Source organism: Pan troglodytes, chromosome 3 (genome assembly GCF_028858775.2).
Source record: "Pan troglodytes isolate AG18354 chromosome 3, NHGRI_mPanTro3-v2.0_pri, whole genome shotgun sequence".
In the NCBI taxonomy this organism is placed as follows: domain Eukaryota; kingdom Metazoa; phylum Chordata; class Mammalia; order Primates; family Hominidae; genus Pan; species Pan troglodytes.
This window is the reverse complement of record NC_072401.2, coordinates 40,747,674-40,759,734: the sequence shown is the minus strand read 5'-3', so window position 1 is coordinate 40,759,734 and position 12,061 is coordinate 40,747,674. Positions and strand designations below refer to the sequence as shown.

Genomic DNA, 12,061 nt, shown 5'->3' with positions numbered 1-12,061 from the left:
AGTCCGTGGGTAATTGGCACGACCCTCCTCCAGACCCCCTCCTGGCTTCAGCAGGAGGAAGTTGAAGAACTGTTTGGAGCCCAGCTACTCTGATTTTCTTCTGGTTGAGATTGTACACTTCTCTCCCTAGCTAAAATAGAGTCAAGGAATCTGTGCATTTGGGACATAGGTACACATTGGCCTCATAGAGTTAAAAAGCATTTCCCCAATTGAACTTTCTTTTGATGATTCTAGTAATGATTTTTTTTTTTTTTTTTTTTTTGCCTGTGTAAAAATTCTGCAATTTCTGCAGTTAAGTGACTCCTTAGACTAGATTGCCTTTTAAATGTCATTGGCACTGTGGGCAAAGTAAAACTGATCCCACAGCTCTGTAACTTAATAAAATAGAGCCTGGATATGGGAGTCGTCACTTCTACTTGTTGAGAAGGGAACTCCTTTTGGCAAGTTACAGTAGCTTAAGGTTTAACAAGAGAAAAGAACTGTTAAATAATCTTTAACTATGTAAAGTTGTGTCCTGGAGCCTGAGGTAGAAATTCCTGTGGGCTGATAGCCAGAACAATTCATTTACTTCATACAACCCCTTGTAGCTTAAACTCACAACCCTCTCTGGGCCCCATCCGTTGGCGTCTATTTCTGATCATCCAGAAAATGAGAACATTGTATTTTAGGAGAGGCACCAGGGTGGTGGTGAAGTATCTGGGCACAAGACCAGTGGAAGATATGGTTGGAAAGACAGGTAAAAGATTTGATTAAGGTTTTAGGTATATTTTATCGAATGGCTGTACCATTGTTTAGCTTACAATCATTTGTCTCTTTACCTTTGATTGAGTCTGTCCTATTTAGAATAAATGTACCTACAGTTGGAGAAAACCAGAAATAGAAAGATTCTTTGTGTACACATTTCATATTTTTGTTTGTCCTTTCAACACACACACACACACACACACACACACACATACACACATACACCCCCCCCCCGCCCCACACACACACACTCACACAAAAGGGCTGATATCTTTTCCTTTTGATCTCTTCTTACTGTACCTTGACATTCAATAGCTGCTGTTTGAATCTCTGGTTGAAATCGTAATTTTGGACTTTACTTGCAGAAATTCTTTGAATTGGGAGGTCCCACTAAAAGCCAATCACTCCACAGCTTCACTACTTTGCGTGGGCATGAGGAAACTGGGGAATGTGCTATTTTTTTTACCATGTGTTTTTCCTTGAATCGGTAATGTTGAAATCTGAAATACAGGGTGGGGAGGATGTACACAGGTCTGAGTTCTCAGAATGAAATCCTCAACAGCACCTGTTTCTTAAATAGTGGTGAAAGTGAAAAAAAGGCAGTGCGGCTGGTAATGGGTGAGGTGAGTAGGAAGGAACAGGCAGGCCCAACTCTCACAGGCAGTAGGCATCAAGCCTCTGATCTTACTTCTTCGTCTAAGCCTGTTTTCCCATAGTCAGAGGCCCTTTCTTGCTCAGTAGGACATCAAGAATAAGATTCAAACTGTGATTTTTCTGTAGAAATAGTAGAAAATATTGGTGCAAAAGCCTTACTCTAGGGGTCTCTTCCACAACAGGCAGGGGGAGTTACCTGCCACCGCCCATCCCTTCCTCTAGGGAGCAGGCATCTGGGTACATGGCTTGTACTGAGAGAACAATAGTGAGTATGGAGAGGCCCAGGACCTCTAAACGTGGTTTTAAAAAATATCTTAGGCTGGGCGTGGTGGCTCACACCTGTAATCCCAGCACTTTGGGAGGCCAAGGCAGTTGGATCGCTTGAGCTCAGGAGTTCAAGACCAGCCTGGGCAACGTGGCAAAACCCTGTCTCTACAACAGCAAAAACAAAAAGCTGGGCAAGGTGGCCTGTACCTGTAGTCCCAGCTACTCAGGAGGCTGAGGTGGGAGGATCTCTTGAGGCCAAGAGATTGAGGCTGCAGTGAGCCTTGATTGCACCACTGCATTCCAGCCTGGGCCACAGAGTGAGACCCTGTCTCAAAAAAAAGAAAAGTTTTTAAAAAAATAAAAATAAAAAATATCTTAGAGCAAGTGCTGGACCCTACTCAGCGACTGAAAGTGATTGACCTGTTTTTCCTTCTTGCTTCTCTTGCAGTAGCCATCCCTGCCATTGGGGCTCAGTATTCCATGTTTCCAGCAGCTCCAGCCCCTAAAATGATTGAAGATGGCAAAATCCACACAGTGGAGCACATGATCAGCCCCATTGCTGTGCAGCCAGACCCAGCCAGTGCTGCTGCTGCCGCAGCCGCAGCCGCAGCCGCCGCAGCCGCTGTCATTCCCACTGTGTCAACGCCACCACCTTTCCAGGTAGAGTTCTTATTGCAGGCATTGTCATTTGTGTGTGAAGCCTCTCTTTAACATGGATTCATTTAGTATTCAGCACTGAGAATTTACTGTGTGCCTGGCTCTCTGTTACAGCTATGCGGTTGGGTGGCACAAAGCATTTTGAATTTGAAGCATGACAGAAAAAAAAATTTTTAATTAATTGTACTACCCTAATAATATCATTGTATTAAGGGTGGTAATCAATATGCAAAAATTATGTGTAATTTTTCACAGTGTCATAATATTGTGCATATATTTTTTTAAAATAGCACTGGATAATTTTTAGCTCATATTGTTAAAGAGCTGACACACAAAGTCCAGGGAGTGATTTCACATTTTCACATTTCAAACTGCAGCTCAATGAAGATTTTTTTAAAAATTGTTAACCCCCTGTGTGTGTGTGTGTGTGTGTGTGTGTGTGTGTAGAGAGAGAGAGAGAGAAAGAACATCTGTATAGATACGTAAAATTTTGTGCTGGGTACAGTGGCTCATGCCTGTAATCCCAGCACATAGGGAGGCCAAGATGGGAGGATCACTTGAGGCCAGGAGTTCAGGACCAGCCTGGGCAACATGGTGAGACACTGTCTCTACAATTTTTTTTTTTTAATTAGCCTGGCATGGTGGCATATGCCTGTAGTCCCAGCTACTGGGGAGGCTGAGGCAGGAGGACCACTTGACCAGCCTTGAGGTCAAGGCTGCAGTGATCTGTGATTGCACTACTGAACTCCAGCCTGGGCAACAGAGTGAGACCCTGTCTCAAAAATAAATTTACAAAATATGCCCATAATCCTCTCTTCCAACCATATCTCCCACTGTTCCCCTATCTCTTCCCAAACTCATCTTACCATGTTGGCCTCCTTCCCCACCTTTGTTCATAGTGTATCCTGGTTTCTTTATTCTCATCTCTTCCATAGAATCTTTCCCATCCACCTCCTAGAGAAATTTTCTCTCTCTCTCTTTTTTTTTTTTTTTTTAGACGGAGTCTCGCTCTGTCGCCCAGGCTGGAGTGCAGTGGCGCGATCTCGGCTCACTGCAAGCTCCGCCTCCCAGGTTCACGCCATTCTCCTGCCTCAGCCTCCCGAGTAGCTGGGACCACAGGCGCACGCCACCATGCCTGGCTAATTTTTTGTATTTTTAGTAGAGACGGGGTTTCATTGTGTTAGCCAGGATGGTCTCAATCTCCTGACCTCGTGATCCGCCCGCCTCGGCCTCCCAAAGTGCTGGGATTACAGGTGTGAGCCACTGCGCCCGGCCATGAAATTTTCTCTCTTGTACTCCTCATTACTACATCATTACTTGGCCTATGGCTGCCAGTGTGTTCTATCTCCCAAGGAAAATGAAGCTCCTACAGACCAAAGACTGTGTCTTGTTTCTTTGTATCTTCACCTTATAGGACATAGGGAGGACATCCATTTAACAGACGAAAATCTTGTTAAAGCTGTTCTCTGTGAGGCAGTGAATCGTGAATACCAATCACAAGTACTCAGGCCCAAGATCCCTTATCCAATTGAAAAAGAATTATCCAGGCCACTTTTTTTGATTTTTGATTTTTGATTTTTTTGAGACAGTCTCACTCTGTCACCCAGGCTGGAGTGCATGGCTCACTGCAACCTCAACCTCCCTGGTTCAAGCAATCCTCCCACCTCAGCCTCCCAAGTAGTTGGGACCACAGACACGCACCACCATGCCCGGCTAACTTTTTTATTTGTAGGGACAAAGTCTTGCTATGTTGCCCAAGCTGGTATTGAACTCCTGGGCTCAAGCGATCCTCCCACCTCAAGCTCCCAAAGTGCTGGGATTACAGGCATGAGCCATTGCCTACATTTTTTAAAAAACAGAGATTCTTAGACTCTAATCCCTGAAGATTCCAATTCAGTCAAACTGGGCTGGGGTCCTAGAATTGATATTTTGCACAGCTCCTCACTGATTCTGAAACAGAGCCAGGCCTGTGACCCTCCACAGTAGGATGCTGTTTACTTGCTTTTGCCCACTCTGAACGCTAGTCTTGACTGCATTATTCAGAAAGGGCAGACTAATTGAAGCTTATTTATCTTTCAGTATGTCATTAAGTATTCTTTAACTTGGGATCTCTGAAAGACAAAAAGAGGAATTGGTTGTAAATGACACTGTAGAATAACAACTAAGTATAGTTATAATACTTGTGGACTGACGGTAAATATTTACAATAACGTAGCAGCAGTACTTAGTGGAATTCTGATAATAATTTCTAATTCTCCTTTACTAAGAAATTCATGAACACTTGTCTTTCATGTGCACTGTGAGTTCTGGTCAGGTCCAAATTCCAGGCACCATAATCATGTCCTGACTATTTCTGTCTCCTATCAGTCCGCACTGGCTGTTGCCATCAGGGTTTTTTTTTGTTTGCTTTTGTCTTTGTTTGTTTGTTTGTTTGTTTGTTTTTGCGACGGTGTCTCGCTCTGTCGCCCAGGCTGGAGTGTAGTGGCGCGATCTCGGCTTACTGCAACCTCCGCCTCCCAGGTTCAGGCGATTCTCCGGCCTCAGCCTCCTGAGTAGCTAGGACTACAGGCACGTGCCACCATGCCTGGCTAATTTTTTGTATTTTTTTAGTGGAGACGGGGTTTCACCTGTTAGCCAGGATGGTCTTGATCTCCTGACTTCATGATCCGCCCTCCTCAGCCTCCCAAAGTGCTGGGATTACAGGCGTGAGCCACCGCGCCCGGCCACCATCAGGGTTCTTATTTGCAGTCTTTGCTTATCCTCCCCTACCTTCGATCATCCTCCCCTACCTTGTAGGCGCTCAGGGGTGTTCCTATTTAGCCAATTTAACAACACCACTTGGTATAGTTAGAGCAAGGATAACTGCTCCTCCTTGACAGGAGGGAAGACTGCAGGGACTCTTCACCTGAATTAGAGGCACTTTTTTTTTTTTTTTTTTTTTTTTTTGAGATGGAGTCTCACTTTGTCACCCAAGCTGGAGTGCAGTGGCGGGATCTCAGCTCACTGCAACTTCCGCCTCCAGGGTTCAAGCGATTCTCCTGCTAGAGGCACTTTTTAGAGATGGGTAAATGTTTCTCCCACTACCATCATTGCATTTTTCTTTATTCCTGCTCTTTGATGATGCTGTATTAATGCAATTGTATACTGGTCCCCCCTTATCCTTGGGGGATACATTCCAAGACCCCCAGTGGATGCCTGAAACACAGATATTACCAAACTAATAATATACTATGCACGAATTTTTTTTCCTTCTTCACAATTTCACAGATAGAAAATTTCTTTCTTACTGTAGTTCTTAGCAACCTCAGCATAGGATTTTTTTTCTTTCCTTATTAAGTAGAGAACTTTCCCCTTTTCATTTACAGGAAGGCCTTTAGTGCTCCTCGTTGGCATATCCAAATTGCCAGCATTACTACTCTTGCACTTTGGGGCTGATATTAAGTAAAATAAGGGTTCCTTGACGGTCAATCTGATAACCCAGATGACTATTAAGTGACATGGGCATGGAGCACAGACAGTGTCGTTTTCCTGGACAAAGGGATGATTGGTGTCCCGGGCAGGACGGAGAGGGATGACATGAGATTTCATGGAACTACTCAGAAGGGTGCACAATTTAAAACTTATGAGTTATTTATTTCTGAAATTTTCAGTTTAATATTTTCAGACTTCAAATGACCGCAGGTAACTGAAACCATGGAAAGCAAAACCAAGTGCTTCCCCATATATTCTCATTTTACAGATAAGAAAATTAAGGCCCAGCAAGGAGACAGAATTGCTGGCCGGGAGTAGAATTGGGATTGGGAGGTCAGATGCCTGATCTCTGCATGCTTTGTCCTTATAGTGTGGTGAATGCTATCATAAAAGGGACATCACACGAATGAAAAGAGAAGCCATGGGTTTGGGGACCTACTCTTGATTCCAGGCCGTAAGCCAGTGCATGTCTATGTGCAAAACTTGGTGTTGGAGTGGGCAGCCTGAACCCAGGTGTTGGGCCGTCCTGTAGCACATGGAAAGGTCTCTCTCACATGTTGCCTTCCCTGCCGTTTCCTCTCCCTTTTTGCACTGGTTATTAAACCTACGTCCACACATGTGGAAAAGGTGACTTGTGTCTTGCTGTGAACCACAGTCTTTCCAGTTCTGGAGCTCCTCTCCCTGGTTGTAAAATGTCACGGATGAGACACTCATTGTTTAGGGTTGTAAGAAGCAAGTTAACGTAGGGCTAAAAGTGCAGGCTCCAGAGTCACACATTGCATTGCTTAAAAGCTGTGTCACTTTGTGCAGGTCATTTAACACTTCCACACAACTCCATATAATCATAGTACCAACTCTACTGGTGGCTGTGATGATTCAATACTGTCATACAAATAAGGCACTTAGAATAGTGCCTGAGTTTGGGGGTTTGTTTTGTTTTGTTTTGTTTTGTTTGAGACAAGGTCTCACTTCCATTGCCCAGGCTGGAGTGCAGTGGTGTGATCCCAGCTCACTGCAGCCTTGAATTCCCAGGCTCAGGTGATCCTTGCACCTCAGCCTCTTGAGTAGCTGGAACTACAGGAGTACGCACCGCCATGGCTGGCTAAGTTTTGTATCTTTTGCAGAGACAAGGTTTCGCCATGTTGCCCAGGCTGGTCTCGAACTCCTGGCCTCAAGCCATCCTCCTACCTCAGCCTCCCAAAGTGCTAGGATTACAGGCATGAGCCACCTCACCCAGCCTCTGAGTTATTAATTGTTATAATTATCATTATAAATTAAAATTATTATAAATTATAATTACTATTTGATTATAGTTTTAAAAAGTAATCTTAGGCTAGAAGTTCCTAAGTTCCTTTGAGCACAATTTTGGAACTCTGATTTGCAAATTTTGTAACAGAAATTAGAGCTAATTCCTTTATAAAAATCCAGGAAGAAATAATTATTTTAATTCACCATTTCACATATGCTGAATTGTTTATTTTGAAGAAGTATTAACATATAGGGAGACCATACCAGCATTTACTACCAGGCATTGTATGGCTCATGAGGTGCACCAAATATTTTGTTAAATGAATGTTTTATTTTATTCAGAATCTCTTTTCAATGAAGCATCTCACAGAACTAGTTCCATGGCAAACACTTTGGGAAATACTGAACCACAGTCTTCCCATTCATACTCCTGTTTGTTCTGAAAACATCTTACGTTGCACTTTCAAGTAGACAGAAGGAAGTAGCAGGGGCTTTTCTAGAGCCAGTGGTGGCCGTCAACAGTTCAGGCAGCTTTACTTAGCTTGTCCTTGCCCACTTCTTCCTCATTTGGAAACTGCTCTTTATCCTTCAAAACTCAGCTCGAATATCCCCGCTGCTGAGACATTTTCTCCAACTTCCCCATTAGTTGGTTCTTTCTCTAAGCTTCTACAACAATTTGTATACATTAATGGTGTCATCTCTTAGGTGGGAGGTGATGGAAACCATCACATTGGCTGAAAATTGTGTATGGTCACAATTTTTTAAGGTCACAGCTTAAGAAGCTGTCCCTTTGGAGATCAGTATATTTTGTTTCTCTAAGTTGACACAGTCTGTTCCTCTCTCTGTCTCTGAGACAGATCACATTCCATCAGTTAAGTATGAGTTGAGGCAGCTGGCATGTATCTAGAGGCCATGTTTAAGGAAAAATACTGATTTTTAATTACTGTGAAATCAATTGTGTGGATGGTAGATTCTCCGCTGCCTTCTCTAGCTCACTCTGGGGCATAGACTGATTGAGTGAAATGGTAAGTAGAAGATTCCGGAATACAGTACAGAGAAGGTCCTCCTTATCCGCAGTTTCTACATCTGGATTCAACCAACCGTGGCTTGAATAAAGACAATAAAAAATAACAATACAACAATAAAAAAATACAAATGTCAAAATACAATATAACAACTATTTACATAACATTTGCATCATATTAGGTATTATAAGTGATCTAGAGATTATTTTTAAAGTGTATGGGTCCCAAGACTTTGGGAGGCTGAGACAGGAGGATTGCTGGAGGCCAGGAGTTCAAGACCAGCCCTGGGCAACATAGTGAGACCTTGTCTCTATGAAAAAAAATTTTTTTACAGTATACAGGAGGATGTGCATAGGTTAAATGCAAATACGCCATTTTCTCTCAGGGACTCGAGCATCTGAGGATTTTGGTATCCACGGAGGTCCTAGAGCCAATCACCTGTGAGGATACTGAGGGGCAACTGTATTCCACCTTTCCCTCAGCCTTCCAGGCCTCTCACTTTCGCAAGGTGGCATCACTGAGTTTGAGGATGCAGCTCCACCTTACCTCTTCAGTGGCTCTTCTCCCACTTGCTTACAATAATTGCTATTTGCCCGCCCCTCTGCCTTTCTCTCCCTTGCTTTTGTGTCTTTGTATTCCCCTCTTCTGGGAGAGGCTTGTTGAATGAATGGATGATAGGTACATACACGTGTTCAGGAAGGCTCCTTTTTGTCTCTTCTCCTCAGGGCCGCCCAATAACTCCAGTATACACGGTGGCTCCAAACGTTCAGAGAATTCCTACTGCCGGGATCTACGGGGCCAGTTACGTGCCATTTGCTGCTCCAGCTACAGCCACGATCGCCACACTACAGAAGAACGCGGCAGCCGCGGCCGCCGTGTATGGAGGATACGCAGGCTACATACCTCAGGCCTTCCCTGCTGCTGCCATTCAGGTCCCCATCCCCGACGTCTACCAGACATACTGAGGCTGGTGACCAGCACGAAGACAGACCACACAAACACCACTGAAGGAACGCTTGACTATTTATGAAGAAGGAACATGTTGGATTCACACATGCAACCTGAAAGTGAAGAATGTTAGCAGATTTATTTCTGAAATATTTTATATACATGAAGTTTTCACTAGTTTTTTAAGACTATTTTCAACTTAGCATGCCTACGTTCATACATTTCCAAAAGACTTGCAATGGTTCGTGCCTTCATACCATCTTTTAAAAATTTGTATGCTGTACTACATTTGTATAGAGGTTTTTGTTGTTGTTGTTGTTTTTTTAAGGATATATTTTCAGTATGAAGGTTATTTTCTTAACTTCTGCACTCCAGAGATTTCTATTTTGTAGTACCTTCAATAATATATCAACTATATATTAAAAAAGCACACTTGAGCAGCTAGGGAACTATTTTGAAAAATATATACAATATTTAAAGATACAAACAGTAGTGCTTAAAAATACTACATAAAGCATTATTTTAAAGGTTATACTGGAAAGTGCAATTTTAAAATGAGTAAAACCTCTGTATTTCTGCTGGCATTAAGGGTTGATGGTGTTACCATGTATCATCATGGCGGTACTATTTTTTAAAAGAAATTAAACACTGGATCTCTCCTTAAGCCAACATTGAAAAGACTTGCCGCACTTCTGAGTCCAAACACTGGAAAGCTCTCCTTTGCCACCGTTAGCCGGGGCTCATTCTCCATGTGCCTTAGCCTTAAACATGCCCCCACTCCCCCATCTCTCACCCTGTCCCCTCCTCCCCAGATTCCCTGTCCCACCGCAATGTTTGGCAAGCCTAGGACTGATAAGTAGCTCTGATAGAGGAGCTGGTGGCTTTTATACTTCTTCCTGGGTTTTTGTTGGGGTTTGTTGTTTCGTTGTTTTTTGTTTTGTTTTGGTTTGGTTGGGGAAGTATTATCTTCTACGTGTGCTATTTTCAGTAGCAGAGTAAGCACAAGGTTTTAATCGAGTTGCATAAGACACCTTTGCATAGCTATTTAATTGCCCAATGTAAAACTTTAATGCCATTTCTGATGCTTTTATTCATTTTTGAAGTATGAGTTTGTAGGGACAAAGAATGTATGTTATCGTAGACAAGACCCCCAGAGACTCTTTTCAGCAGAAAGTTATGCTTCTAGTTGCCTTACCATGTTTCTTGCAAAACTGTCCATGGTCCTCAAGGGTGTTGGAAACATTATGTTTATTAAATGGGCCTCTCTTCCTTTGCTGTGCACTTGATGGGTGAACTGGATTGGGGTGTGCACATCCAGGAGGAGGAGGAGAGACCTGTAGAAGTTTAAAGATAGTTTGTAAATATCTTCTAATGCTTGTTTTTAGTCCTTTTATGTTGGAGAAGTTCATGGTATGTAGTTTAATGCAAAATGAAACCATTTTATTTCAATGTTATTAAAAAGGTTTGTTTTATTAGGAAGTTAATGTATTGTTGCAGTGTTTTGTGCCTGTTTAAAGCCTTTTGTTTAGCAGAGTGAATGTAAAATACAGTAAAACGTTAAGATTGTCATCTACTTTTTAAAAAAAAATATCAACTTGGAATTGTTTTTTAAAGGCTCAATCAAGGAAGTGAGGTGTGCAATAAGGTAGCAAGTAAAACGCAGTTGCGTTTTTATGTCATGTTAGAGATCCATACAATCTTTCCACTCACAGGATTTTTGTTGATGGCTGAATTCTTGTGGATTCATAAGAGGATCATGCCCTTAGCAAGTACTTTTGTTTTGTTTTAAATTAAGAGATTCCCAAATGCCTTTTTCCCCCTCATCTTGAGATGAGTTTTTATGTGTAAGCAATATTTATTTAACTATTCTATAAAATTATTGAGTGCCTACTGAGGCCTTTAAGCACCGCTAACATTCCTTTCCATCATTCTTTTAAATGACATAAAGTAATTGTGCAATGTTCCTGATGATGTACCCCACAAGCTGCATTCAAACTCAAATCTGTGGGAATGAGTGACTCGACAAAATGTAATTTGGATCAGATCCTCATCCCCTGACTGTGTGAAGAAAGTACTCTCCTTCTAGTGAAGGATTGTCACAGAGTTTCACTGGATGAAACTGTGACCCAGTATTCTTACTGTATTTTACATATGCCTGTAAATTATTTGCAAAAAAGAAGAGGAAGAGGAAGAAAGAAAAGAAAGAAAGAAAAAGAAAGAAAAGAAAGAAAGAGAGAAAGAAAGAATTTAAAAAAATGATACCTTAACATGGCAACCACCAAACTCCCTTAAAAACAAACATTGGTGACATGGCCAATTAAGTATCAGTGAGCCTCCTATCTGGGACTTATCTGTTCCTATTGTTTCAAAACCATTTCATGTACACTACTGAGGTAAGTTTATAACTTGAAATGTGAACTTTTGTTTTTTTTAGTGTTAAGAACAAACTATATAAATGTAAAAAAAAAAGTTTTAGAGTTCTGTTTTCAAACATTGCTAGTGGTTTAGTTAACTTTAGCTGCTTTATATTTGAAAAGCTTTTATTTAGATCTTGCTCCATTTACAGTACATTCTTAGGATGTATGTAGTAAATAAAGCTTTCTTTAAAGCAATCGCAAGACGTTATTTTAAATTGTGTTTTCTTTATACTGATTTATTTTTTCTAAAAAAATTAGGAAAACCCTTACAGTATAGAAAGGATTGGCTAATTCGATATTTTCCGTTGGAGAAATCAGCAAGTTAACGGTCATGTGTTTGTCTTGGGACTACCATTGAAGATGGTTTACATCGGCCAGGTGCGGTGGCTCACTCCTGTAATCCCAGCGCTTTGGGAGGCCAAGGCGGACAGATCACCTGAGGTCAGGAGTTCGAGACCATCTGGCCAACATGGTGAAACCTCATCTCTACTAAAAATACAAACAAAATTAGCCAGGCATAGTGGTGGGTGCCTGTAGTCCCAGCTACGTGGGAGGCTGAGGTAGGAGAATTCCTTGAACCCAGGAGGCGGAGGTTACAGTGAGTCGAGATCATGCCTTTGCACTCCAGCC

The 12,061-nt window shown here is 42.1% G+C and overlaps 1 protein-coding gene across 15 annotated transcripts in view; it reads left to right on the top strand.

Annotated features, from left to right (window-relative positions):
- RBM47 (RNA binding motif protein 47) overlaps positions 1-11,632 on the top strand; it is a 205,461-nt gene extending 193,829 nt beyond the window's left edge. For all 15 annotated transcript variants that reach the window (XM_054683773.2, XM_063808754.1, XM_054683772.2 and 12 more), the window contains 2 exons: positions 2,114-2,325; positions 8,792-11,632. In XM_054683773.2, coding sequence (XP_054539748.1) covers positions 2,114-2,325; positions 8,792-9,031 — 452 coding nt within the window. In that variant the 3' untranslated portion in view covers positions 9,032-11,632. The remainder of the gene's footprint in view (positions 1-2,113; positions 2,326-8,791) is intronic.
- Positions 11,633-12,061: the final 429 nt, after the last annotated feature.